We start from the raw sequence: 27,383 nt of genomic DNA, 5'->3' as shown, positions 1-27,383 counted from the left end.
TATTTATTTCTGACCAACTTCCTTTTTTTTATCCATAAAAGTATAAACCATACCAACTTTCCTACTCATTTCCAGTACTCCAAAACTTCATAAATCCCGTATATTTGAACTGTTAACTTTTCACTTAACAACCCCCCCCCCCAAAAAAAAACTTAATAAAAGTAGTAACGCAGCAAATGGTCAGTCTAAGAAGATAGCTCATTTATGGTCTTTTTAGTTTCCAGACAGTAGAAAGGACCTGAGGCAATTCCTTGCTAAACTTATCTGCTGCAAGTTGGAAAGTTTCAGCAGGCAAAGAGTTAAGAAAATTGGGGGGGGGGGGAGGAGGAGGAGGAGAGAGGGCTAGTTTCCTTTCCAGTTCTCATCATCTAGCACGCTCCGTTAGCAGTGCAGAGGTTAAAGCCTCTGAGGTAGAGCAATACTATTTATAATCATCAGCAATGTACTCTCTACGTATTTGAAAGACTGATTTCAGCCCTTTAAAGGCTGTCTCAGAACAGTGGCAGCAAAAATTTGGAGAAGATCAAGTTTTCTCTCATTATTGTGAAGCAGAGGACATTTCTTCTGAGGCTAAACAGCATTACTGCAGAATAAATATGCTAAGCATTGCGGGAAGCCAGATGAAGCCTTAAATGAAAACATTCATGTTAATATTTAACCCCTTTCACTTACGCGAGACCTCTACACAAGCAACAAAACGAAGAATGCTGTCTGAATTTTGCTGAAGGACAATGGGGCTTTTTATTTATTAAATTATGCTGCCTTCTCCTGGCTAATTTTGTGCAAGGTAAGACTGAATAAATTCGATTTTAGAACTTCAAATTTAAGGGGGTTGCTTTTTCTTTATTAAAGCCCAGTATGTTTTAACTTTTGTAGAGCAACAAATATTTTCACTTCAGGTATTCTCACTTTTCCCTTCTGAAAATATTTGAACCTGTAATAAGGCTAATAATCGTATTTTTTTTACTTTGTAGACCTACAGTAGTCATATTACTACAAGCGTTATTAGTATCAGAAAAATCACAGTACTTGCAAATACCCGTTATGCTCTTTTAAAAGGAGCTTAAATTTTTTACAACGCTATAACTTAATATAACTTATTTAACTTAACTGTTTAAATAGCTATCATATTATTTGTTTTAAATTGTTATGAGGTCAATATACTATACAGCAAAGAAAAAAATACAAACAAACAAAAAAGAAAGCACATGAAAAGGTACACCTTCATAAATCTGTTTCACGTTTATGAGTAAATGCTGATCCAATATTTTAAAGTAAAAATGATTTCAAATTTCTAAGGCAGTATTAATTGGGTTTGATGAAGAAATTTTTTTCTTTTACTTGATGGTTATCATAACATAGAAGGAGACTCAGCAGACTTACCCAGGCAGAAGGAAAAAGCGTATCAAAGTAAAAAGCAGCAAAAAGCACTGATTTTAACACTTAAGTTTTTAGAGGGCTGAATTAGCATTCACTTACTTATAAAATGTCTACACTAAGACCTGCATGAGTATTTTTTCATTCTTTCAGACAAAAAACGGACTTATAAAAAGATTTGGAAATACAGGAGCTAATACCTTTTAACCATTTAATTATTAGAAGATGAAGTATTCTTAAGACATTTGTTTCACTGAATTATGAAGTCATTTGAACTGAGGTTTATCTAAACATTAGTATTAAGCAAATACAAAGAGTATAGACAAAACAGAAGATTCAGAGATGCAATGATGTAGTACAAAATTCTATGGTAGGAACAAACAGAGAATTGTAAAATGATTTGATTATGAAATGCACTGCAAGCTAATGGGGTCTCGATGAACTAAGATATTTCACAGGCATATTTTCAGGCACAAATATAATTCCACTTTTCTTCTGAGTTCACCTTTTTAATTGAGGTGGAGCAGCCTAGGTTTAAGTCAACAATTTTCCATTAAGTAATATCCACAAAAGCTGCTACAAAGATGCTTGAAAATCCCTACAAATGGGCTATTTTTTGAAAAATGCGTAACACTAATCTTGGCACTTCTGTAAATTAAGTCAACTTGCCACTCCAGATTTAGAACAGCTATCCATACCATAAAAAAGGTTCTCTGAGTTTCAGAGAGATATTTTGTTATCAATAACTACCTATAATGGCACTCTAGCAAAACAATAATAATTAGAAAAGGTAATATACTCATAGACAAGGTTACGCCTGAACAGAGGATCGTCTTAACAGTAAGATCCTGAAGATACTCTTCAAGGGCAGGAGAAAATATGGCAGCATGGCCCTCAACAGCAGAAAACAGTGTAGGGGCTAGAGGATTCTTGTAAGTGACACAAACTGCATGCCCCGGGGAATGACAGCTACGATACTAGCTCTGAATCTGAAAAAACACTAGCAGAAAGCCARCATTTTCATTCTGTTATATACTGTCAGATTGAAAGATGTGTAATTCTGTTCTTGAAGGCAAGTCCTCATCATTCAGTCATTCCCCCAAAATATTTTAACACTGGGGAAGGGCTTGTTTCTTCTTACCCGATAGCGGAGTGCTTGGGTACATTCACACTGCCGTATAGAACACACCATCTAGATGCTATGGAGTTCAAGAGGAAAAATCCACAGCAAATACTTAACCCGAAACATCCCTGGAAGCTATTACTTGATGGATAATAAAAATGCAACTGTAAGACACAAACAGGTTATAGCCGGGTTCCCTAGGGAACTATCCTTTGCAAGCTATCCACAGAGATGTATTTAATGAAAAAACAAGAGACAGCACTCATCCTGCACARGCGCAGGATTTTCTAAGCAGTCTAAAGCCTCCTATATATACATATATATATATTTTTATAACTGCCCACTGTCTTCAGTGTAATTCATATGCCAAGGATGAACTCTCCATGTGACACAGACCATAAAGATCTCATCACATTCACAAACTCAGAGTGACCTCAGTGCCTCTCCTGTAATTACTCACTCACAACAAAAGAGTTTCTCTGGCTCCAGCTCCACAAAAACCAGTGCTTCCCTAACGGACACTCCCTCTCCCTAACCTCTGCCATTGGGCACCTGGCAGCCATTACGCTAATCTAGTCTTGGCTCTCTTAGTCACCTGGTAGCAGGCTACAGCACTGGCGTCTTTCATTTTTACTGTGAAAATCCTTGCTTCCACCTTTCAAAGGCATTTTCTTTTCCAACTCTCTTTTTGAAAGGTTGATGTGGACACGAGTGCTTAAGTTTTTGCTTTAAATGGATGAAAGACTCCCAATCAAGCTTGTTTACAAAGTAAATGTATCCCTTAGGAGCTGCTAAGAAAAAAAAAAAAAAATCTTCTGGGACCTGATTTCATAATGTTTTTCTTCGGCCTATGCATTCAACGCAGACTGAAGAGCACTGTTGACAGGACATAGAAGCAAAATGGATGAATCCTCCACCTAACACGCAAATCCACCTTTTTTCGGAATGCTAAGTGGAAAAGAGGCGTCCTTCCAGCATGAAATCCAGTGCATACCAGTAAGGACAATAAGATAAATACATTCTTTTCCAACAGCCTAATGAGTTCTTAAAATTTTAGTATTATAGAGTATCTGGTTTGCTGGTTCAAATTTTCTGCTTTTAAAGCTTTTTAAACTGTGTCTCATTTCTACTTTAACTGCAATGCCTTCCTTATTTTCAAGCTTCTAAAACAGACATATACTGAATTTTCATTAAAAGAAAGCAGAAAAAAGAGAAATATTTACAGGTGAAATACAAATTTCTCTACAAACAATTAACTTGAATAAAGTACAAGAGAACATGAATACTCTCTAAAACTGCAAATAAAAGCTTTCTTAATATAACTACTAAGTATACTGACAGCTGATGGAATCTTTCCCCCCCCCCTTTCCAGGAATTTTGTCTAGGAAGTTCTGTATCAAATGCTTCAAGGAAAAGACTTCATGTAATAGCTGCGGGATTCAGGAACTTCTGTGTTGTCATGCTTCTGACTTTTCAGCAAGGAAGGTATTTKTAAGAAAAAGATAATCATGAAAATACACAATGGAAACCTACTATGCTGATACCAATATAAATTATACACTTCTGTATGAATGTTAATACTGGCAGTAGTATACTTTATTTCAGGATATGCAAGTCTGCTAAAAATAAGGCATGAGTGTTGTCCACATGGTTTGTTTTCAAAATCAGTAATATAAAGATGATGGAGACAAAAAGAGATCTCAAGTAAGTTAGAAAGCCTTGCTGACTTTATAAGAACAAAGGATGTATTTTGTGAATTACAATTTAGACTTTTCACTTTGTTTATTTAATAATTTTTCTGCTGCTGAGTACCAGCTGGTCATAGTGAACTGGAACATAATGCTGCCAAACAGAACTGGCAAGTCCCCTTGATTTGCAACAAAGCAGCACCCATTTCAGAATATCTTGCAATAACACCAGAAAAATTACAAACTATGCAAATATTTACCATTCCTGAACCAACACTAGAGAGTAAGGAAAAAAAATAACATGCGTGTAATCTTCCGAACCCRTGGACACTATAGTTGCAGCTGACAGCAGTAAGGTTGAGGCTAGTAAAAATAACCCTTATTTGGGAACATCATTGGAACTGGTTCCTCCCCCAAGTATCTGCTTCTGTGGAACCTCTCTGTGCTTGCAAGCAGCATGGGAAGTACATTGGCTCTGAATACAGATAAAGCATGACACATACACTCAGTATATGGCTAACACAGCAAACCAAAATGCTTTTTTTTCCTTTATGTACAGACAGATATACAATATACTTGAACATACAGATATACATATGTATATCCCTCACATATCCAGAAACTGGATATACTCCGCAGTCCAACTCATGGACTGTGGAATGTACAGATCCAACTACATTCTTCAGATGAGTATCCCAAAAAAGGAGATTTAGTTTACTAAAATTTGCTTCTCTGGCAGAATCTTATGTTTTCCAGGCCTCAAACAAGTCTCGGCAATGGCTGTCCTTTAGCTGTGCACTGCTCACACATCTTCCCTATTGCGAGGGCTGGACCCTGGCCAACCTACTACACAGGACTTACCTATTGACTCAAGATAGAATAAGCTTTTATCCGATGGGCTAGGCTCCACTTGCTCAAGCAATGAAGTGGACAAGGCCATGCCTGGTTATTTGGCTAATTAGTTCATCTCACAAAACTTGCTTCATGGTACCATTTCCACTGGCTGAGTATACTACAGCATGAGCATGCATATGGGCACACACACGGCCCCTGCTAGTAACTGGAAAGAGGGTAACCGCAGCATTTATAAATGAATCACTCTCACATGATCTTTTCTTTTTTAAAWGTCAGGAAGTTTCTCTCCCTCTCTCTATCTCACTTTTCCTTTCAGATGTTCTGAATGCTTAATTAAACTATGACCAGAAGACAGCATCTGGAAAATAAAAAATGAACCCACTTGATGCAACAAAATCAGGATTTTTAGTGTGCATTGCTATCTGCATGTTCATTTACACTTTTATCTACCTAAAGAACACACTTTCTGAAGAGTCAAATGAACAAAAATTTACTACAGATACAACAGAGTGTGGTTTTTACCCGGATGAACTTTGTTCAGCTCTTTTTGTGGGGAAAAGTGTTGCCTCTCAAATTGGAAACTTTTGTCAGAACACCTACCAACCTGAAACACTCAGCTGCATTCAGACTTCTTGTAACTGCTCTGTGGTTTTGAAGAATCTGCATTTTATAACAAGACCACTGTCTGAAGAAGAAGGAAATTTCTCCTTGGCATATATTATCACAATTCACAAGGAGCTGCAAATGTTTGTAAAGCTACTAAGAGCTATTTATATGCCTCAGAATATTTACTGCATACATGTTGATGAAAAGTCACCGAAAGATTATAAAGCTGCTGTACAAAACATTGTTAACTGCTTTGAAAATATTTTTATTTCCTCAAAAAAAGAAAGTGTTGTTTATGCAGGATTTTCAAGATTACAAGCTGATATTAATTGCATGAGAGATCTAGTCCATTCCAAAGTTCAGTGGAATTATGTTATTAATTTATGTGGTCAAGATTATCCCATCAAAACAAACAAAGACATTATACAATACATCAAAAGCAAATGGAACGGTAAAAATATGACTCCTGGGGTAGTCCAACCACTTCACATGAAACACAGGACACGGGTTAGTTACAGAGAATATGTACATTCTGGAAAGTCATACGTGTATCCAACAAAGAATATAAAAGCTAAACCTCCATATAATTTGACAATATATTTTGGTAGTGCCTATTACATACTCACTAAAGAATTTGTAGAGTTTACATTGACTGATGCACGTGCAAAAGAATTGCTTGAATGGTCAAGAGACACGTACAGTCCGGATGAACACTACTGGGTCACACTGAATCGTTTAAATGGTAAGATGCATCTTATTTATACTATGAGTAATCTCCCAGAACAACAATATTGTAAGGTCTATGATATAGAGAGCTAGTGACTTCTGTTTTAGAGCCTAACACCACCGTTAAGGGGATGCATTGCATAGGTACGGTCATTTCTTCAGCCTTGATGCTGACCCTTGAACAGTCACATCTCCTGATGGTTTGAAAAACAAGGCTCGATTCCAGAGGAGTAATATTATGGTGCAGGCGATTAGCTAAAGGGCTACAAAAATTTGATTACACAGAGTAAATGCTTAGCTACATAAAAGCTCATGCGCTCAAAAATAATAATAAAAAGCAACAAAATGGAGAACTATGTTCTTATGATTTAAATATCTGAATAAATATTTAACATGGCTACACTTAAAAAATATATATATCTTCAGCACTGAAAATTATCCCTATAATAAATAGAAACAAATCTTATCAGAACCTTATGTTTTTAAAGACGCTCCAGGTGCTACTCCAAATGCAGCCTGGGAAGGAAACATACGAGCTGTTAAATGGAAAGATCAAGAAGGAACCACACACAAAGGCTGCAAAGGTAAGGTGAATTTGATCATGAACCTAGAATTTGATTAACTGACTAGCATTCATTGCAAATTACATATTATGCTTTAAACCASCCATTAAGTGTGCCTCAGAAGTCATGCATATTTTATTTTGAAAGTATGAAATAAAACAGCAAGCAGTTCTACTAAATTACTCCACTGTATCCAGTCCAAAAACCTTCTGATATATTCTTGCAAAGATCATCACAGTATCCACACACTGACAACTGTTCTTTCAGCCTCCAATTACAATGCTTCTATAATTTAACAGGTTAATGACAGAGCTGCATACATTTTGTATTTTCAGGGACTCGATGTTTTGCAAGCTTACTTTCCTCTATTTTCATTAACCAATGCCTTAACTTGACTAGTCAGATTTCAATGAAAAGTAGGGGGTTTACTTGACGAGCATGTTTGTCAGATACTTAGGTCTATTTTAAAATGATTCAATTCAGCTTTCTGCTGCTTTCATATACCCTCAATTTGTCCTTGCAGGTCATTACATCAGAGACATTTGTGTCTATGGACTAGGGGATTTACAGTGGATCATTGAATCACCTCATTTATTTGCCAACAAATTTGAATCTGCAACATATCCACTTGTTATGGACTGCCTAGAGAGACGCTACAGGCTTAAAGTACTGCAGCAAGCAGAAGTCCCAATTGAAGATCACTGGCGTTTTCAGGAAAATAACTACTTTAACATGAAACTGAATGTTTGAGYTAAGTAACATTTAAGCATTGCTCAAAATATTGAAAGAAACCATCAAGATTTTTAGCTATAGTCTTTGCTCTGTGTATTACATCATAAGGATACGCACAATACTGTACTACTGTTCACCAGTGAAATAAGCAGTTAGTTTTACTTATTATAGTAAAATAAAGAGCAACAACTGTTAATGGGTTAATTCTAAAAATAAAAAGAAAAATGACAMAGTCTATATGTCAACAGTCCAGCAGGTCTATAACCTACTAAAGACAAGGGGGGAGTTCTTACTCCTCCTTTAAGTGAGTTACTTAACTGGAAAAAAAACACATTCCTTATGTCTGCTGCTGCAGAAAGAACTAACTGGGATGAGAGTAATAAAGCGGAAGCACAGACCGGACAAAGGTGAAATATTAAGAGCACAAGTTAGTTAAAGTGGGGTCTACTGTATGCCTTATGAAGCAGCTTATTTTGAATACTGAAATTTACACTAGAACTTCAGAGCTGGTAGAGAAGCAACGACAGCCGGTTTCAGACACAGTCCGTTTCACTGTTTTGCTCATGGCCAGTTGCACCTCTAATTTCATTGTGTAGCATGGTAACATCACTCTTGCACTACCCATGCTTTGCTCCTGATGAAAAGGGGGTCTGTATCAATAACAGTAATAGAGATCCTGCTATGCAATTTTAGCCAAGACCCCCGTTTTCTGGGTCTCTGCACAAGTTTAGTGGAAGAAAACATGGGAAATTTGGAGCTGGGGAACAAATGAAAACTGTGTGAAATGCCACCTTTCAACGCCAGTGTACCTGGCCTGAGGGAAACGAAACTTTCCCTGAACCTTGCAACCATTTGCATGGATTGGAGATAATACCTAGCAGTAGTCAGGACAAGGATCTCAGTTTCCAGACCTTTGTAGACCAAATGCAGCACTAGTCTGCAGTAAGAAAGTGGCTTTCCACACAGTACATAAGCAAAAACAGGGAACAGCAATAAAAAAAGAACTAGGATCCAGCCCTCTTCTAGGCAAGAGTTGGTCTTTCCTCTTCAGCACTCATAAATTAATCTCTTCAGTTGTACTACTGAAAAGACTAGCACAACGTCGGTAAACAAACAAGATATAGGCAGTGGCGTTTTATACAGCATGGCAACTCTTCCACTGTCACTGGATTAAAAGTCTTACATGACCACTCCTACACCCTTTCCTCAAAGGTCCTTAGTTACGTGCTGCTGATGGAAAAGGACTAGGAGAAACTTGAATTTTGAGAAGTCATTTCAAGTTGTTGGTCTTCCTTTACTAACTTTTTGGCAAGACTACAGACAAAAATTTTATTCCAGTAAATCCACATAAACTCCCATTTTTGGGATGAACTTTGACATGACCTAATAAAATGCATGTTGTTATAAGATTAGAAACTACAAATTATAAAGAAATGTCTATGAGTGGCTTAGATGTAAACTTCAATATGCACCAATTATTCACTTTCTGCAGGAAAACTGACTTAGAGATTAAGCATCTTTCCAAAAATCAAAACAAATCAATGAATGAGCCAGCAGTAGAACACAAAAAGCCTAGTTTCTTATTCCAAACTTCTTCCCAGGTTCTTCAAACTCTAGTGCATATTTTCCCACACAAGTTTCTTGGAAGCATAATTTCTTTTAGATGAACTTCCACTTAAGGAAAGACCATCTGGTCCCTATTTATTTACAGAAATTCACAAACTCAGTCCAAAGGCCTGTACTCAGTCTCATGTATATTCCATGGCTTATTTCATGGCCAATTATTGCTGAATATGCTTTTTCACAGAGAAAAAAAAACAAACCATGCAGCATGTTCACACTGGGCTTGTTGAAAGTTCCTCTGAAAGCCATTACTGAAGCTAATGCGTTTCTAGCAGGTATTAATCATGGCAATATTRGTAATGAATCTCTCACTAAATCACATTCAATCCACTGTAAGGCACTGCCAACTTCCACTCTATGTTGTTCTTACATTCATCATCTTATTGTCTTTGTAGCAAACCCAATATCTAGCTTACACCTTTTGTCGCTATCTTACAGAACAATTGTTGCATATCTTCCTTCTGAATTAATCAAAAGGATAAATTTGATAGTAACACACAATAAAACATGGGCTTGGCTTACAGAATCAGACTAGTCAAACTAGAAAAAAAAATCTTAAAATATAATTTAGGTATGACTCTACACCTGTCAATCCAGAAAATTCATTGGAGTGTGACCCTACTTAAATAATTATATAGGTGGAATTTTCCGTTAATATATAAAAAACTCCAGAAAATCCTAATTAAATCACCTTTTCCTCAAACATTAAGAAACAATATTCCACTCATTAATCTAATTGGCATAGTCTCATTAAATTCTAAAGTATTACTTCCTGCTAACAGCAGTTAGAAAAAGTCATAATGCAACTGTGATAGCTGACCAGAGCATTTAATATACTTACAGAACTTTAAACATTTTTTTAAACAAGTAGATCATTCAAAACTCTGAGATCTTAGCAACACATTTACTAACTTTTGATAACTGTTGATCTAAGAGCATATAGTGTCAATGTGACCTTGTTCAAGGAAACAGTCTGTCCTATAACGTATTGTAAACACACGATCTCTGTATCTGAAAGATGTATGCATAGTTTCTGTTTCAAAAAACCCGAGGCACATGTACAACAGTTCTATATCTAAGTTAAACGTTTGGGTATGTGTATTAGTATTAGTCTGTTGAATCTGAAAACATTTCTAAAATAAAATTTTAAAATAAAATTTAAAGACGTGCAAGAGATCACATTTTAAAAAGTATGTAAAAAAGGCAGGTTTCTATGATGATCATAAGCAAGGTATTAATTATATGAACTACAGGGAATATTATACTTGGATTAGGAAAGAATCATAACTGGCTTGGAAATGAAATTTGCAAATCACTACTGTTTAAAACAGTAAGGCAATGAAACCAAAGAGTACTGTCTAATGGATATATGAATTACCACAGCAACATCACAAGTATATTTTCTTTATGATGTTTATTGATAATACTCAGCTGCATCCTGTGATTGTAGACTCTAAGCATTTGTAACTAGAGAAAAAAAGCAAAACAAACACCGCCCCGCCCCCAAACTGCATTTGAACAGCATGGCCAATCTGAACAGGCTGAAATTTTCYGCTGAACAAGATTCCCTGCTAGAAACAACGCATTCATGCTTCTCCTCCACCTTCTGCCCCCTCCCCTTACACAGAGAATTTAATCAAACTCAAAAATGGGACAGCCCTTTAGATTACGCCAGATCCGTACTGTTTTCCAACACTGAGCATACAGTAAGAAAGTTCTTTTCCATTTATCCAGTCTTCAGCCTAATCATTAAATTACACCACAGACAGCAGCATGCAGCCTTAATGAACAGCCTTGTAGCTGCTCCATGAGAAGCGTCATGAAGAGCCTGTTCAGAATATTGTAAAACAGGCATTCAGCAACTTGCTTACATACTGCCTGCCCTTGTTTCTAAGGTGGGCTTCCAAATGCCACATCTTCACAAGTTCCCTTACCAAGATACTCCGAATAGCTGTATCACCTCATCTACACAACATCTAAATTGTACAGGTAGCATTTGAATTCTGGAGTGACCACCTGAACTCCCAGAAGGACTTCCACCATAAATACAATAACCACTATCCTGACAAAAAACTACCTCTAGTATAGTACCACTATACTAACAGTAACTTCTCAGACAGGAGAGTCAACATAAAAATTGGTAACAACTCCTTTTTCAACCCCTCCAAAGATGAGGTTAAATATATCAGATACTATACACTGTTAAACATAATTCTTTTATTCCACCTTCTCTAAATAAACTCACCTATTGCCAAATAACAGACTTGCAAACTAAAAGGTAGCAAAGACTGATGGCCCACGCAGGAATTAGGAAGCCAGTCAGAAAACGGAAGTACCAGAACATTTAATCACTTTGGCCCCATCTACAGACCAACACAGACTACCATTAGCTGACAATCTTGGTTAAGATACCATCAAACACACAAAAGAGATTAGAAACTTTCTTGCTGCCCTTTTTAATGTTAGTAGTCTATTGGAGAATTAAAAACAACAGTAGGTAAGAACTTTCCATTTAAAAGTGCAAATTTTAAAAGGACGGTTTCTGTTTCACATATTTCTTCCCAAAGATCAGCAAACAGGAAGCAGGGGACAGCAGAAAGCCGGCTCTTCTTCAGGGCTTCCGGCTACGGAATTATCTTGTGACACAAAGCAAAGTTGTTTTCCTTCCTGCCAACTAAAGTCATTTCCTGCCCATTTTAGCTTGTGGCTTCATACTGATAGTTTAAATTTTCTCCCCTCACTGTACAAAACTTCAAACGTATAGCTCAAACAAAACATATTTCCGTGTAAAAGAATATTATAAGTTTCATTTGTATTCATAAGCTGCTCTGTTTTAAATGAAGCTTCTTTTCAACACGTTTTAGTTGAAATAGCTTGAATCTTCAAAATTTGCACCTGACCCTTCACCTGTTGAGCTCTGTCCCCACTACAAACCACAACAAATAAATTCTCATTGCTCTTCCAAAAATTTTTGGCCAAGAAGAGTTATATTTTATCAAGATAGTTCAAAACATTTACTCCTGAGATGATAAAAGACAATCTCACTCTCTCTCAACACTCAGATTCTGACTAATCATTTGCCCTAGAGTTCTCACATTTTTATACTACTTTTAACTCGAATGCTCCAGTATTGCTACTTAGATGTGAAATCCTAGCACATCAGTCACAGTTTCTTCACTAGAAGTCCTCCAACCATGACAATTTCATCCTGCGTTTTCACATCTTTGCCTTGCACCAGTACAGTCTTTTTAATATTTCCAGTAAAAGCAGGTGAATACATACATACACTTAATATTGCCAGCTCTCCATGTAAACTTTCTCTCGAGGAAAAAGAAATCTCTTTTTTTCCAGAGAACTCAGAGAAACTGCTACATCTTCCATGTACTGAGACCCTACAAAGCCTTTCAAATCTAGCACAACAGTAAGCGTGATTGAAATAAGTTGAGGGAGGCTGAATTCTTATGTCGGATTTTTCCCCTTTGCTTGAGTTAGTCAGAATGTGCATACGTATTCCATTTTTCTGAAGACTTATTTCACTAGGCAAACGGATTGCTCTACTCCTTTTATGAGCTGCTCAAGGGAAAAAAGAAAAGATGCAAAATGAGCAGTGAGACAACTGTCTGTGGGACTTTCCACAGAGTGGCGAGCATTCCTACGAGCCAGGCCAGGAAGCGTGGAAAAGAGGCAACCCTCTCCTGCTCTGACCAGAGGAAAATCATTTCCTATAGTTTTATGAAGCACAGCGCCTTGTGATGTGCATTTTGCAACCTGTAAATATATGCTAATTATCTAGTTCGGATGATCTAGTTCAAAGTATATGAGTATGAAGGTGAGGACTGCAGAATTACTGTTTGGGCTGCTGGATATCTAAGGTCTGTGGTGAATGTTTTTACTGCATCATTACAGCATCTGTTCGACAAAGTCCTTTGGGAAACCATCCCTGTTTACAAATTAGCAGGCTATCAGGACTGCTTTGCTCTGTAGGCTCATAGATTAATGCACAGAAGAGTTTGTTTTGAACGCATTTTTTTGGATTTTACAGTAGTGGGGAAAAAAATTGCCATACAATTCCCAGACTGACTCTCCTCCAGTTTATATCCATGCTATATACCTTGTCCCCTGGGATAAAGGAAAAGCACAGATTCCACAAACCGAAAAAGACAGACTGGATACTAAGAATACACAAGTGAAAACAAGATTATTCTTGAACTACATCCATGTGTCACTCTCCAAAGCTAGATCATGATGAATCCTTCTCACACACAGATGTGGCAGTGGCTTACACAGCCAGGCATCTGGGTGAATGCAGGCAGACCAGAAGGTGGCAAGATCATGAAAGAAAATGCTGTGGCCCACGTGGATTCCATAGGTTGGATTTTGGTTCAGAAAGCATATCATCACTCTTAAAATATAACAGATAGCACAAGTCCAGATAACGTATATGCTAATCTATAACATGCAAACATTCGGCACTTCAGAAGATTTTTGCGCTTTGAAAGAACATGTACCAGAAAAGGATTTTATTTGTTAATTAGAAATCCCTAATCATAAAATATATATAATACACAAAATTTCTTTTTTGGCATAAAGACAGAATGTGCTGGGGGAATGCAGCTAAGTAGTGCTTTGGATAAAAAAGTTAGTTGCTAGAAAAGACAGAAACCAGTTCCCCATGATCCTGTTTCAAAAACTTCTACTCCCCTTCTCAATTATGGATATAGAATGAGAACTTTATCAGTACATATTCAAAAATCTACTGAATTACTCTTCAATCTTAATCAAAGGAAATGCAGACTAAAACGTATATGTTCACAGAGCAATCATGTCCAATATGCTCAGGTCACCAGCATAAATTTTCTTAAAAATCAAAAATACATGTTATTTACAAGACACTGAAAAAAACACTTTTTAAAAGTTTGATTCAGTAGAGCTAGCTAATATAATCTCTTTCYTAATCTTGAGTTTTTGAAATCTTGGCTAGAGACATCTATATTGCATATCATAGATATCACCAAATATTATACGGTAGAATGTATAATTCTAGATGTTGAACATGCTTCAAAAACCTTACTGTATTCACTGCACAGAATGTATATAAAAACAGTGATGTCCAGGAAATATAGGAAGTCACATAACTCTCTGAATAAAAAAAAAAAAGAAGAAAAAGTAACAAAAAACATTAAAGCACAGCATTGCTCTCTGTGCTGACAACTGTAACTGCTATGTTTTAACTAAAGGGAAAAGTGCAAAGGACAGGGAGTCAAGATTTTGTCTCAGAGCTGTCTAACTAGTGCTGATTTTGGACAGAACAAACAGAACACTTATTAACTGCTGACAAAAGTTAAAACACAGTCATAAGGATACTCAGCATGATACTGAAATGGGTAGAAGTCTTTTTTAGGCCATAAGGTATACTGCTGACACTGCTGAAGTAGCTGGGTGACTTAGGTACTGCACTAACAGGCGTAACTAACAGCTGTCACACTTCGTTTCCTCGTACTTCTACCCTAAAGAGAGTATGAAGTCCCAGCCTCACTTTACTGTAGCCCAGCAAGATTTTAAAATACAGATATTTCTGTGCACTAACAAAGGCAGTGTGAAAATCCCACAGGAGTTAATTTTCTCGAATAGGTCCCTGAAATCCCGCTGCACACAGAAAATTATCTGTTGCTGGAAGCCATATTCCAGAAAGAATGTTCTTCCGGAGAGATATTTGTCTTTGTGGTCCAATAATAAAAGACAGAATAGCTATTATCCACATTCGAATGCTTTTAGAAGCATCTCTGAACATCGCCAAGAATTCATATGCTCATATATATGCTTGCATTCAAATATAAGATTGTGATCAATAGTTTTTGATTACTAAAAGCAAAACAAACAAACAAACAAACACCAGAAAACATATAAAGGATTCATTTTCTTTTTCTAAGATTACTACACCGGACAAACTGTGGCTAAAACATCTCATTTCTGTATTTACTAATCATACAGTATCCATCTATCAACAGCAAAGTTAGAAACAAACAAAAACCTCAATAAAAATAAAATGTTATCGGGCAACAGGAAAGCAGAGGCGTTACCAGGATTAAACTAGCCTTGAATAGTAATATGAGACTAAACTTAATTAACAATATTCCACATCACCTTGAACAATTTACCAAGAAAGCATTTGGTTCACAGCTCTTTTTTGTTTAGTACAAGTACACTGTACATCGTATCAAATATCAGGGTGTTTGCTGAAAAGTAACTCCCCTTAAAAGTGGCAGCTATAATCACCACAAATATCACCGATTACAAAAGTAGTGATACGAAAAAGAATATTTGCAACTTACATCATTGCCCTTAGCTAAAGAAATCTATATAATGAGATACCACTAGCACTACAAAATGAAATGCAGTCAATATTTTCTACAGTAATTCATATAACTGCCAAAAACATGAAGAGTTGCCCCCAAAAAGGCAATGGCAAACTTCCTTTAAAAATACATGGATCAAAACATATTGTGAAAATATAATCAGTTCAAATGCATAAAGAAGACAGTGATCATCACAAACCAGAATTATTCAGTAATAAAAACAATCCCCCCAACCCTCTTAAACTGACATTAATGATCAAACCTTTGAAAAATAAAACAAAAAATACTAATTTGAAAGTAGTTATTGTAAAACCTAACTCTCTTGAGAACAAAAATACTTATTGTGACAATTATTTATTATTTAATTATTCATTTATCATTATTATTTAATTATTAATTATTTAGAAACACATTTCCATTATAAAAGGCCATACAGAATTATTTCAGGCCACCAAAAAATAGAACTTTACAAGTTCTACTTCAATCTAGATATTCAGATTAAGGAAAAAAAAAAACAAAACACTTTAAAATAGTAGGTGTGAATGCAATTGTATGTATATATCACTTAGGGTCATATATGACCCTACTGTTATTAAATCTGAAGAAAAACTCACCCTGTGGCAAACTTCCGTTTTAATTTCTTTGAGAGCACGTTCAGAGAATACACAGCCACAGTTTCGCAAGAAGCAAAACCTTTAAAGAAAAGAAGAAAAGTCCTACAGTCATCTTAAGAAATTCTGTGCGTCTAAAACATAGATCTGCAGTGCTGATTTAACACGAAACCATTATTACAACAGGCTAATAGTAAACAGCTACCTTTCACTTTATGCATTCTAACAGCTAACCAAGATATCAGCACCTTAAACACATTAAATGACAATATGTATTTTGTTATTTCATTCTCTCTATATAAGAACCACTCAAAGGGATCTTAGAAAAATGAATTCTCTTGAGACGTTTTTGTACATTTGCTACTGAATTACGTAGGTTCCCCTTGAATCATCATAGCGCAGTTACCTGCTGCTTACTGTCCTAATGAGTGACAGACCCTCTCCACCATGGCTCTTACTGTGTCTGATCATTGAACTTCATTAAATATTCATTTTTGGAAGTTGATAAGTAGATTAAAAACTGCCTTTAAAAAAAAAAATCAAAATATTGAATCTAGAGATTCGACTAAAATTAATTCTGTATAAACCAATAACCTGTTTGATATAAAAATAAGCAGGTGATAAATGTTTTGTCTTCTATAAATTTATACCATTTAAATGGTTCCACCATTTAAATATATAGCATAACTGTAGATACTACTAATTACTAAATGAGCAAGATAGAGAAAGGAAGCTATCTTTTTAACACAGTTGTGGTGGTGTAAGTGGTGGTGTACATCCCCTTATGTCTAGATCAGGACAATAAATTAAATGTCCCAAGAAAAGAAAGGGAAAAGGGAAAAAGAAGTACATAGTGAAACAATTCATGATTCCAAGTACCATTTACAGGCTTGGGGATACAACTATCTCTTCAAGTACAAAGTTCAGCAAAATATTTTTCTAGAGTTTTTAAGCATTTACCTTCATCCCTTTAGTGCAACATTTGCCAATATTCAAAAGAAAGCTGCCAGAAGAAAGCTAAGCACTTAAGCACTCTTGTCTGATAATTTTGAAAAGCAAAATGACACTTTGTTCATCCCCTTTGAGTACATGGACGAGCAGAGTTCATGCCTGATCTGCAATATTTCAAAGGTTGCTTCACAAATTGGCCAGCACCCTGCTTCCCCGGAATCAGTCACGCTGCCATGCAGCACTCCCGGCGCATTCTGCAACACTCTAAGCCTGTTGGTTTCACTTGCTCTCAGACTCCAGCCCTCTAGTGAAGCTGTAACAAGTGGCCCTAGCCAAGGATCTGCTCTCCCAGGTCTGTCCTGTCTACAGGAAAGATTTATTCAGGCCAATCTAAAGCAATTAAGCATGTGGCTCATGTCATCTTCCTTTCCGCTTCACACCAAATTCTTTGTTGAGAGCTACTGTTACTCCTCTCCTCTTCAACCTCATTTCAGTTCATCACCCTCATCTGATTAAAAAAAAAATTAAGAGGGCTCTGGTGAAAGTAGTTTTACTTTTCAGGGTGTCTCTTTAATTCCATTTGAATATCTGCACACTAATTTACCACTGAAGGAAGAAACACTTGTCCACTATCAAGTGGGTGACCTCCGTCACCCATTAGGGTTAACACAGAAAAATAAATTGCTTATTTGCCCAAAGCAGAATGCACGGGAAGCATCCTTCCTCAGCCCCCCAAAAAACAGATACTAGCACAATGTTATAATAAATACGCAGTCCATCTCCATTCTGATCTTAACATAGGGAGAGGTGAGAATGCTTCATCTGATGCAAAGGAAGGTCTCATCCGACCTTCCTCCCCTTGCTCACACAGACCTCCTATGGTTTGGCCTTCAAACAATGGTACACCGCTTTTTCTCTGCAAACATTGCTCTCTGCTCCTTTCATTTATATAGATAATTTGATTTGGGAAAGGCAGTATGTTTCATCTCTCCTCTTGAATTGGAAGCGAAAAAAGGACAGACATCTCTTCTTGATCTCCTGAACTCCCTTCAGACTGGAAGGCAAAGATTCTCCAAAAAGACTGGGGTAAGTATATGAGTTTCTACATTACTGATTTAAATTACCCTATCTGCTCTATATTCAGTTTTGAATAACTCATTTTTGAAAACTAAATTCAGAAACATAAATACTGACCTATGCCTTCCGTTCATCTCCAAGCCCACCACAGGGCATATAAAGCGCGCACACTGGATGTCATCATATTTATCACCTTTTATACTCTCTTTATCACCACTCCAAGCTGGATTATCTGCAAGGTTTAGTTCTGTAACACTCTGGAAGATACAAATGAAAGGCTTAAGTTGTTTACTGAGAATTCTTGAACCATAATAACATTCCTGAAGATATTTTTTTCTTGGTTGTTTACTATATTACAGCTTTTTTTTGATAGCAGACTTATAACAATGTTGTTTCTAGTTACTGAAAAGGTTTTTTCTTTCTGTTCTGTTAGAGATTTTTTAACACAAGTTCAACAACAGAGAATTTCTGTATATTTATAAATATAGTTGCATGTTTTAAAGACATTTGAAAATACACATTGGAGGTCTCCTTCTGACTGCCGCCATGGTAAATGATAAGCTTGCAGCGTTTAGAAAGAAAATTTACAAGTTTGTTCAACATTAGACTCTTTTCTGATTCAAACCTCACTTTTATTTACTCAAAAAAAAGTCAATATGTCCATGACATGGGGTATTTTCCATGCTTGTGTATTCAGAGCAAAACTAAATGACTAAAATCTACTAGCACAGACTTTGCTGTCCAGAAAATTAAGAATTCTATGCCTAGATATTAAGTCTATGGTCACTGCTGCCATGCAGTATATACAGCAAAGAGCCTTCAGCCCATCACATTTGCCCCTCTAGCACTGGAAAGCAAACACATCCTGCACATTAACCTAAAAAAGAGATACTGGATTTAATATGCATTTACAATTGTTTTTTTTTTTTTTTTTATTTAGAACCAAGTGAGAACACTAGCAAATTGAGTTATCATAGGATGTTTTAACTTTTATGGTGCTCTTTAAAATTAGACATCTTTTTACCTTAATGCTCCTGATATGGGATGCAGCGTCCACAAGAGCTTTATCAGATGACTTGTCCAACAAAAATTCAATGATGGCATCTTTATTATACAACCTAAAACAATAAATTAATAGAAAGAATATTTGATTCTTGTAACATTCTTTTATTTAGAAATTAGTACCTTTTAATAAGGAACTCTACATGGAAACATTCATACCTGCCTAGCTCACAGGCTACAATTGGTCGACATAATTTCTCTTGACTCAGAGTACAGTAGTACCATCGTGCCACCAATTCAGCATTTTTGTCAACCTGAAAGAAAAAAAATAAGACTTTTGATTTTAAAACAATTTATAATATGCAAATTAATTTAATATAAATTCAGATCAAATCCTCAGGCATCTTACCAATTCTATTTTCCGCAGGCAAAGCTATTCCATGAAATATTTACCAAAAACTTTTTAGTGAAAGTCATGCTCAGTTTCAAGGATCCACCTCTATATATCACTCTACCAAACACGTTTCTGCATCTGACATGGGACCTATCTTCCTAATTCTAACTCAGTTTTTTTACTCTTTGCCACTTCCATCTGCTCTCTTCTCTTTTCTTTTTTGCCCTTCATATGTTTTCCACTACCCTCTTCTTCTCCTTTGTCTTACTCTTAATTCTGCATCTCTTATCTGCTAGAGCTAGCCACCAGTACCACTCGCAGTAAGGAATAAATGTAACAAGTCAAGCAATTCTGGGGATAACAGGGTGCTACCTGAAGTCCCAGTTTGAAAATGTAAGCTTTACGGTACATTAGGCCATAAACGAAAAGCAAAAATTAAAAGCTACCTGAACTGTCATGCACGGCAGTATAGCCGCAGAGCGGTGTGGGGACGAAACGGATTTTTTAAATTTATTTTACACCGGTGAACACTAACTCGCACGAGTCACTTGCTCAGTGATTTTTTTCCCGGATCTTCACCTCCTACAGGGAGCTCTGCCGGGGCGGGCAGGCCCCGCGGCAGGCAGCACCGGCGGGACCCGACCGCCCGGCCTCCCAGCCCCAGAGCAGCCCCACCACCCCAGCACCCACCATGCCTCCATATGTCCCAGCACCCTCCGTGCACCCCAGCACTTGCCGTGCACCCAGCCCCAGAGCAGCCCCAGCGCGGCCCCAGCGCGGCCCCAGAGCTCTCCCGAGGCCCCCTCCGACCTTCTCGACCTTCCGCGGCCCCTTCACCAGCTCGTGCCGCTTGGGGATGGTGCCGCCATCGCAACCCATCGCTGGCGCCGCTCGCCGCCGCGCTTCCGGGTTCACTCTCCCACAGGCAACATACTTCCGCAACAGGGAGGAACACTTCCGGCGGGCCCTGATGGCGTCATCGCCGTGCCATAGCAACCGCCCGGCTTGGGGCGCGTTAGCAGCAAAGCGACGGGCGGARGGGTGGGGCTGCGGGCCCGGCGGGAGAGTCCATCCGGGAGGCGTCGGGGGGGGTGGGACGTACCACGGTGCCCAGCCAGGTTCGCAGCCTCCCCCTCGAATCACTGTCGGACGCCATCTGCGAGAGTTTAGAGCGCATTTACCCCTTTTTCTGTGAGAAACCACCCACAGAAACCGCAGTTTTGGGCCTCTGAAGTGCCCGAGTTCCCCCCACTGAAAGGAGCTGGGGTGGGACCTCCCCCCTCCCCCGCCCCCCACCGGGTTGACACCGCCGCAGTTTGGGTGAGAAAAGTCAGTAACGCTCGGGAGTGAATTTAATATAAAACCTACAAAGACAGCGAAAAACGCACTTACTGCATTGGACTGTTCAACCGCAATAGTATTTACATGTGTCTGTATTTAAATATATATAACATGGTGACTGCAAAATGAAAACTGATACTAGGATAAAATTAATCCAGGTTCCTTCCCCCCCCCCACCCCGCCCGACAACAACTGCATGTGTACACGTTTGCATTACAGATCAGCTGGAGCTGCAAATACTAGCAAAACTAACTAGAAAAAAAAAATAAAAACCAGGTACAACTTTGCCAAGAAAGGTCAGACTTTAAAATTGCAGATACAACTTTTAAATAAATTAATGAGAAAAATACAAATAACACACACATACAACCCATCCCAATGTTTACCGGGCCTTCATCATTGTTGTAGCTCAGATCCAGCAAATTACAGGATAAAATTAATGAACTCTGAAGATTAGCCCACCAAATACACACTTAGGAACCCCGCAGGAGCAATGTCTGCCTGCCCTTGCTAGCGCTGTTGCTATAGGTGTCAAGGGAGAAATAATGTCCTATTTCTGGTTTGTAGGAATAACTTTTCCAAAGTCTCTGTATTTTTAGGGACTGCAGTTAATATTCTTTTTTCAGTTGGAGCACTACGTTGAAATGCTTCAGCCTGTAAATGAAGACCACCGAGGTGGTTTCCCCCTGGATTTACTGAGAGCCAGAATTCCTCCAAGTCACTTTTTGTTCTGTGCTCAGCTGGAGCATTTCTGATTAATGTCTGTGCTTTGCCTAGTACCTGCCAGATTTTGTCCTGTAATACACTCATTGCATTTATACATTARACAACTGCAAAGTGGATTAAAAAAAAAAAGTAATTACAAAATTTGAGTACAGTCCTCTAGAACAGTTGATGATAGTTTCACATAGCAACATGTCATAATTTACGGATCAATATGCCACAAAATTTAAAGAGACTTTACATACCCAAATAGAAAAAAAAAATAGAAAAATAAATTTATCATCTGTTGTTTTTTGGAAATTTTAAAGAATCAGATACTAAAATAATTTTGCTCTAATACGCAGCAAACATTCTTGTCAGGACACTAAGAAGAATAGGTTTCCAAGCAGGGTCTGAACGGTGGAGAAGAAAGTACAGATTTAATTCTGCAAATCCTCTTCTGGGGTACAGAGTCTGCTGTTGTAGGGTCTTCACCTGCTGCAAGTGCATCAGTACCCGCGGGAGCAGCCCAACAGGACTTCTCAGCGCTGACTGGAAATTGGCCTCCTGGAGCTGCTTTTGCCCTCTTTGACTGCCAGATGCCAAAGGACTGAAGAGGGAATCATAACAATGGAGAAATTCAAGTTTTCACCAATATTTCTAAAAATAGTGAAGTTTCTTTCATTCCATCATTGCTCTGAACTGCTGCGTGTATTTAGACAGCTCATCAGTTTGGTTCTGAAGTTCCCTCATTGTGTCTGCATTTGGATATTGTATTACAGCATTTTTGGTGGCAAGAGCCAGATTCTTCAGGAGGCTACAAAATCGGCTGCTGCTGTGGAGAATGTCATTACGAGCATCTTTTTCTTGAGTTTCTTGGCAGAGAGAATCCACTAACTTCTGTCCCACCATAATGATCAGTTTGCTGTGTGATATGAAGATTTCAGGTGGCTGGTTATTGCTGAGACTATTTGTAAAGACACCAATTGCCTTGTGAAGTGCTCCAAAACACAGCCTACAGTGTTCTGAAAGAGTGATTTTCTTTGCAGAGTCCTGCTTGCTTTGAATTATATTCCTTTTTGCAGATGGTAAGACCTAGAAAAAGGTTTAAAAAAAAAACAACTCAGCTTGGCAGCACACTGATTGTTTCTTTATTTGCTCTACCCTGTATTCTTCACGTTTCTTCACTTCCATGGAGTTTTGTTAGTTAGGAAACTACCCAGAGGTCTTTTGCAATTGTTTCTCTTTCCTTTAAGTGCTCAATTTCAAAATAGTATTTTCTCCCAAATACCTTTTTCCCAAACAGGTTTCACTGATAACACAATTTTAATAATGGATAGCACACAAAGTGCTGTAGTTAAACATCAATCCTTTATACAGTCTGGACTTCCAACTTGCAGATAATATAAAACATGTAGACTTGACTTTTAATGGTACTGACTTCATGAAGGTTATTAATGATCAAAAATGTAGAAAAACAGATAGTCAATCCTTAAACCAGTGCATTATAAGATGTTTTGAAATATTAACTCACATTCTTATGTTCATTACATACAAAGAAAATAAAYAAATGTTTTGCACAGTTTTTCAGCAGTAGTTCTAAGAACTAGTCCTGGGAGAATGATCAAAGAGAAAACAAATAGCTCTCTATGTATTAATATACGTGTCCAAACCCAAGTTATTTTGAATTTTACCAAGCACAGAAATCAGGGACAAGAAGTCCTTATAAGTAATAGTTTTCAGAAGCAAGAATACCTTTGTTTTTGAATCTGTATTCTTCTTTGCTACCTCTGTAGCTGAAYGAATTTTCTGTGCCTGTTATAAATCAAAATGAAAACAAAGTTGAAATGGTTTACATAAAATATTTCAACATAGATTTGGTTTTCCCTTATTTCAGGGAAAATGTCTGCTTGCTTTGCAGCCTTTATTTGCTAAAGTGATATGCAGCCTACATGGACTACAATGATACTTTTATTATAAGCAACTGTAATTTTTTGGGTCTGATCCTGCAAGATCTAAGACTGAAACCACCATTTCTTTGTGAAATCAATTAAAAGAGTTAGATTCTTAGCAGGTGTTTTGGTACTTCTAAGGAGAACCATTCCTCTAACAATCTTCCAGAAACTTTCTAACAAATAAATTTAATAATWCACAGTAAGAGTTTAATTTGTTTATAAATGATTTTTTTTCTGCAAAACTGGTTTTCTAATACATCCCAAGTTAGAAAGTTAACATTTCCTATATCATGGTGTCAGAGTCAACACAGAAAATATACTGGCAAGAAAAGAATTAATAGTCTAAAGAGAGGAAATATATTACTTAAACCCCAGCTAAAAGCTATGTATCAAATGAATTTAAAGGGGGAAGCTAAAATGTTTTCTCAGTGCTGCCTGGCTGCCTGGGTAAATTCTGTGACTCCAGTTCTCTCTATAATTACTGATCATTGYACCTGCGCCCCCTAGCACTCCAATACAATCCTGAATTCATACTGAGTCTGGAAAAAGAAGTTTGTACTAATGCAAAGTTAAAACAATGATAATAGCTTAGTATCTGCAAGCAGTCAAGAAGAATATAGGTAGTAAAATCATGTTATACTAACCTGTAGCTGAACATAATCACAGTCGTCAATGGCATTTTCTTTTGGTTTGTCAGAAGAGACTTGACTTTGGTTTGGTTTATCAGGAGCATTTCTTTGAAGTGAATCTAATTCTATTCTTCTGGGCAGTGTGATTTGTTTTGCCATTTTATATTCTGTGTTCATTTTTGATTGCTTCATTTCTTCTTCCTTGTCATTCTTTCTGAAGAGAAGCTTTCCATTGGCAATGATGATGGATACAAATCTCTTAATATCATCTGGAATTGTGCGAGCTACCATAACAAAGCGATCAAGATCATCTGGGTTGTTCTGAGGTTTCTTGATAATCAACAGCTCTAGCAACCAGTTGCAGTTGTTTAATGCTTCTCTTGTTTCTGTTAAGATTTGGAATGAGTTCACAAGAATTTCTAGCTGTTTTTTAATTCTGATCTGAAGGTTATTATCAGTGAGGTAAGAGGCATTCACCTTTATGGCTTGAGCAAAGGCCAAGAATTCTCCCAGCGATACTTTTATATGGTCRACTGCTCTATGGATTTCTTCAATATTTTTCTCTAGGTGTTCTTGTAATCTCCATTTACTGCTCACAAAGATCATTAAACTTGCAACTGAGCTGGATACACTGTGCTGCAATCTAGTCAGTGTCTCTATGGCTACCTCAAGGTCCAGTTTAATTTCTTTGCCAGGCTCTTCTGATGATGACACAGAAAAGGACTCAGCAGAAGAGTCTGAGGATGTAGAGGTAGTGCTGGTTCTGCTGTCCACACTAGAAAGAGATGCTCTGTCCTGTTCTAATTTTACATCTCTTGAGAGCTGTGGAGGAACATGGTATKCTTGGTCTCCAGAACTGTTGTTTTTTTCCATCTCCTTCCTGCACTGCGAAGCAGTGGGCATAGCTTTTGGAATATCATAAACATTCACTTCAGAAATCTGATTCTCAACCTTTGGAGCCAAGAGACTTGGGGGTACATCATGGCTACCATTTTGTCTCAAAAGTAACATGTCCCGAGAAGATGGAACATCATAAAGAGGGACATCTGGAAACATTGCTTTGTTTTGTGTTGCTGGAATATCATATAACTGTGGATTTACAACTTTGGCTTCAGTATTTGTTGCCAGTGCCCTGTACCTGGCTGGTGGTATATCATACAGCACCTGGTTCTCCAAGGAATGGCCAAGAGGGCTTTGTTTTAATCCTTTTTTCTCTGGTGAAACTGGAATATCATAAATCCATTCTGACTTTCGAGGATTTGGCAAGGTATTGTAAAGGCCCCAGCACTTTTTCTGAGATCCATTTTCTGAAACATCAGGTTCTCTTTTGGGAGGAACGTCATATAACTACAACAGAGCACACAGGATTTATAAGCAGTGTTTCTAAACAAGAGAAATAAGAAACAAGACTGAGTTTTCAGAGGGTGTAAATGTATGCAACTCCAGTAATATCAATGCAATTGCACCACTGAAAAGTATAGCCCATAATTCTTATTTTATTTTCTTTATAAAATGTACAAACTGCACATATGAAGAATAAAGTAGTTTGAGCACAGGTAATTAAATCATACAGCATTGTTCCCAAACAGTGAAATCTGGCTCCTTTGGGGTGGGAAACAGTCATAATTCTCTGAAATGACTACCCCCCAAAAAAGTGGAATGCCAGTTTATTACCAGATAATGTTAAATCCTCAGTTTTACAGAATGAAGCAAGTAAGATTTTATCAGTCTCTCAATAAGAGGAACACACTTGATTTTCCAGTATCCCCCCCTGCCGCCACATTCACTTGCATACACTCACAGAGATAAATCACAAAAAGGCACAACGGACCATTCTCAAATAGCTGCAATGAGTTTACATTTTTACTTGACAGAGGTTTGCTAAGCTGGATACAGATCTTATTTAGTGCCTTATAATAAATGCTTGTGCACAGCTGAAATCTGTAAGCTGGAAAATGTGCATGCAAGAATACTTCTTGTGTAAGAAAATCTAGAGTAATAATAATAGGCACTTTGGGACAGATCACACCTGGATGCCTCACAAGCATGAGCAGGAGGGAGCACGAGGAACCGTAGGAGTGTGCAGCCACAAGAAACTATTGAAGAGACTGCTRCCTAACAAAAATTTTAAAGAGAATTGGTAAAGTCAAGCTTCACAATTTGCAGAAAATGTGACTGAGAAGGGGAGTGCAGACGGGACGGTTTCAGACCACAGCCAGAATTTTCCGAATTTCCCACGAACAAAGAATTCTAAGAAAATTTGATTTTGGAAAGAATGATAGACCATGTCTCTGAAAGCAAATCTGCTCCCAGGCTATTGCAGCTGGTCGGTAAAATTGTTAACAGCCATGAAGCTGCCAAGAATGCCAGCTTCAATGAGCTATTGCCTAATATGCCAGGTCCCAGGCTGGGGGCAGAGCCAATCCTACTGGCGCCTCTGAAGCCACGTACTATGCACAAATGGCTTCTCCAGTCATGGGGCAGCTGTGAACCTGTGGCAGTTCTCTTCAAAGCCACAAAAACAGGAGGCACCAGACTCCCTGTGCAGCGATGGTCAGCCCTGGGATCAAGGACCCCCACCCGCGAAGGAGCCTGTAAAAATCCTCTTGGTTCCTAAAACTCTTCAGGAAAGCTGAGATATTTCACACTCAGCTGATCAAGATTTCCCATCCAGACATTTGCTTTGTCATGAAATTTCAGACCAGCCCGTTCTCCAAGTATGAGGCTTCTCACACAGTGGGAAAGAGTTGGGAAGGCTGATTCCTCCCTCATAGTCGTTGCCCAGAGCCAGGTACGCTGCACTTCCAAAATGAGGCAGCAGGAGACTGCCTGCACAAAGCGATGGAGAGACAGACCCTTTTCCTCCCCTCAGGCTTTACRCTGAGATGGTGCAGTTTCACATTGCACTTCTGGGTCTATGAGCCTTTGCTGCCCTGACAATGCTTCACAAATCCAAATGCACTTTCACAAATATTAATAGGGAAGGATAGCATTCATCTCAGGAAAGCTAATAGCTCAGTGTTTGGGAAACCACTGTGGCAGGCAGGACAGCAAATTGAAGCAAGCAAAGCA

The 27,383-nt window shown here is 37.8% G+C and overlaps 3 protein-coding genes across 7 annotated transcripts in view; 1 reads left to right on the top strand and 2 right to left on the bottom strand.

Moving 5' to 3' along the window:
* The window catches only part of RTF2 (replication termination factor 2), a 31,540-nt gene extending 10,915 nt beyond the window's left edge, over positions 1-20,625 (bottom strand). The window contains exons 1-5 of one of the 2 annotated variants that reach the window (XM_026058599.1): positions 20,495-20,625; positions 19,510-19,604; positions 19,313-19,406; positions 18,406-18,545; positions 16,264-16,342 (exon numbers count right to left, since the gene is read on the bottom strand). In XM_026058599.1, coding sequence (XP_025914384.1) covers positions 16,264-16,342; positions 18,406-18,545; positions 19,313-19,406; positions 19,510-19,604; positions 20,495-20,563 — 477 coding nt within the window. In that variant the 5' untranslated portion in view covers positions 20,564-20,625. The remainder of the gene's footprint in view (positions 1-16,263; positions 16,343-18,405; positions 18,546-19,312; positions 19,407-19,509; positions 19,605-20,494) is intronic. The other variant, XM_026058679.1, reaches the window with a different exon arrangement.
* On the top strand, positions 375-16,256 carry GCNT7 (glucosaminyl (N-acetyl) transferase family member 7). 3 transcript variants are annotated; one of them, XM_026058399.1, is made up of 6 exons: positions 375-787; positions 3,366-3,496; positions 3,873-3,985; positions 5,360-6,391; positions 6,864-6,959; positions 7,462-16,256. In XM_026058399.1, exons 4-6 carry the CDS (start codon positions 5,416-5,418, stop codon positions 7,686-7,688), a joined length of 1,299 nt encoding a protein of 432 aa, XP_025914184.1. In that variant the 5' UTR covers positions 375-787; positions 3,366-3,496; positions 3,873-3,985; positions 5,360-5,415; the 3' UTR covers positions 7,689-16,256. The 3 variants fall into 3 exon arrangements, with proteins under 3 accessions (XP_025914184.1, XP_025914106.1, XP_025914254.1); XM_026058321.1 differs by having other exon boundaries at positions 3,286-3,496; XM_026058469.1 differs by lacking the exon at positions 375-787 and having other exon boundaries at positions 3,118-3,496.
* A 586-nt stretch (positions 20,626-21,211) lies between the features above and the next one.
* CASS4 (Cas scaffold protein family member 4) overlaps positions 21,212-27,383 on the bottom strand; it is a 28,370-nt gene continuing 22,198 nt past the window's right edge. The window contains exons 5-7 of one of the 2 annotated variants that reach the window (XM_026056670.1): positions 24,327-25,658; positions 23,483-23,542; positions 21,212-22,822 (exon numbers count right to left, since the gene is read on the bottom strand). In XM_026056670.1, coding sequence (XP_025912455.1) covers positions 22,409-22,822; positions 23,483-23,542; positions 24,327-25,658 — 1,806 coding nt within the window. In that variant the 3' untranslated portion in view covers positions 21,212-22,408. The remainder of the gene's footprint in view (positions 22,823-23,482; positions 23,543-24,326; positions 25,659-27,383) is intronic. The other variant, XM_026056680.1, reaches the window with a different exon arrangement.

The sequence above is a fragment of the Apteryx rowi genome, unplaced genomic scaffold (genome assembly GCF_003343035.1).
Source record: "Apteryx rowi isolate R43461 unplaced genomic scaffold, aptRow1 scaffold_0, whole genome shotgun sequence".
Lineage (NCBI taxonomy): Eukaryota > Metazoa > Chordata > Aves > Apterygiformes > Apterygidae > Apteryx > Apteryx rowi.
The sequence above is the reverse complement of the archived record's forward strand: the minus strand, read 5'-3'. Positions and strand labels throughout refer to the sequence as shown.

Excerpts from the sequence above, each read along its gene's own strand:
- GCNT7 (XM_026058399.1), top strand. The coding sequence starts at position 5,416 with ATGAACCCACTTGATGCAACAAAATCAGGATTTTTAGTGTGCATTGCT. Across the intron at positions 6,392-6,863 it reads CACACTGAATCGTTTAAATG|ACGCTCCAGGTGCTACTCCA; the intron begins GTAAGATGCATC and ends ATGTTTTTAAAG. Across the intron at positions 6,960-7,461 it reads CACACACAAAGGCTGCAAAG|GTCATTACATCAGAGACATT; the intron begins GTAAGGTGAATT and ends TTGTCCTTGCAG.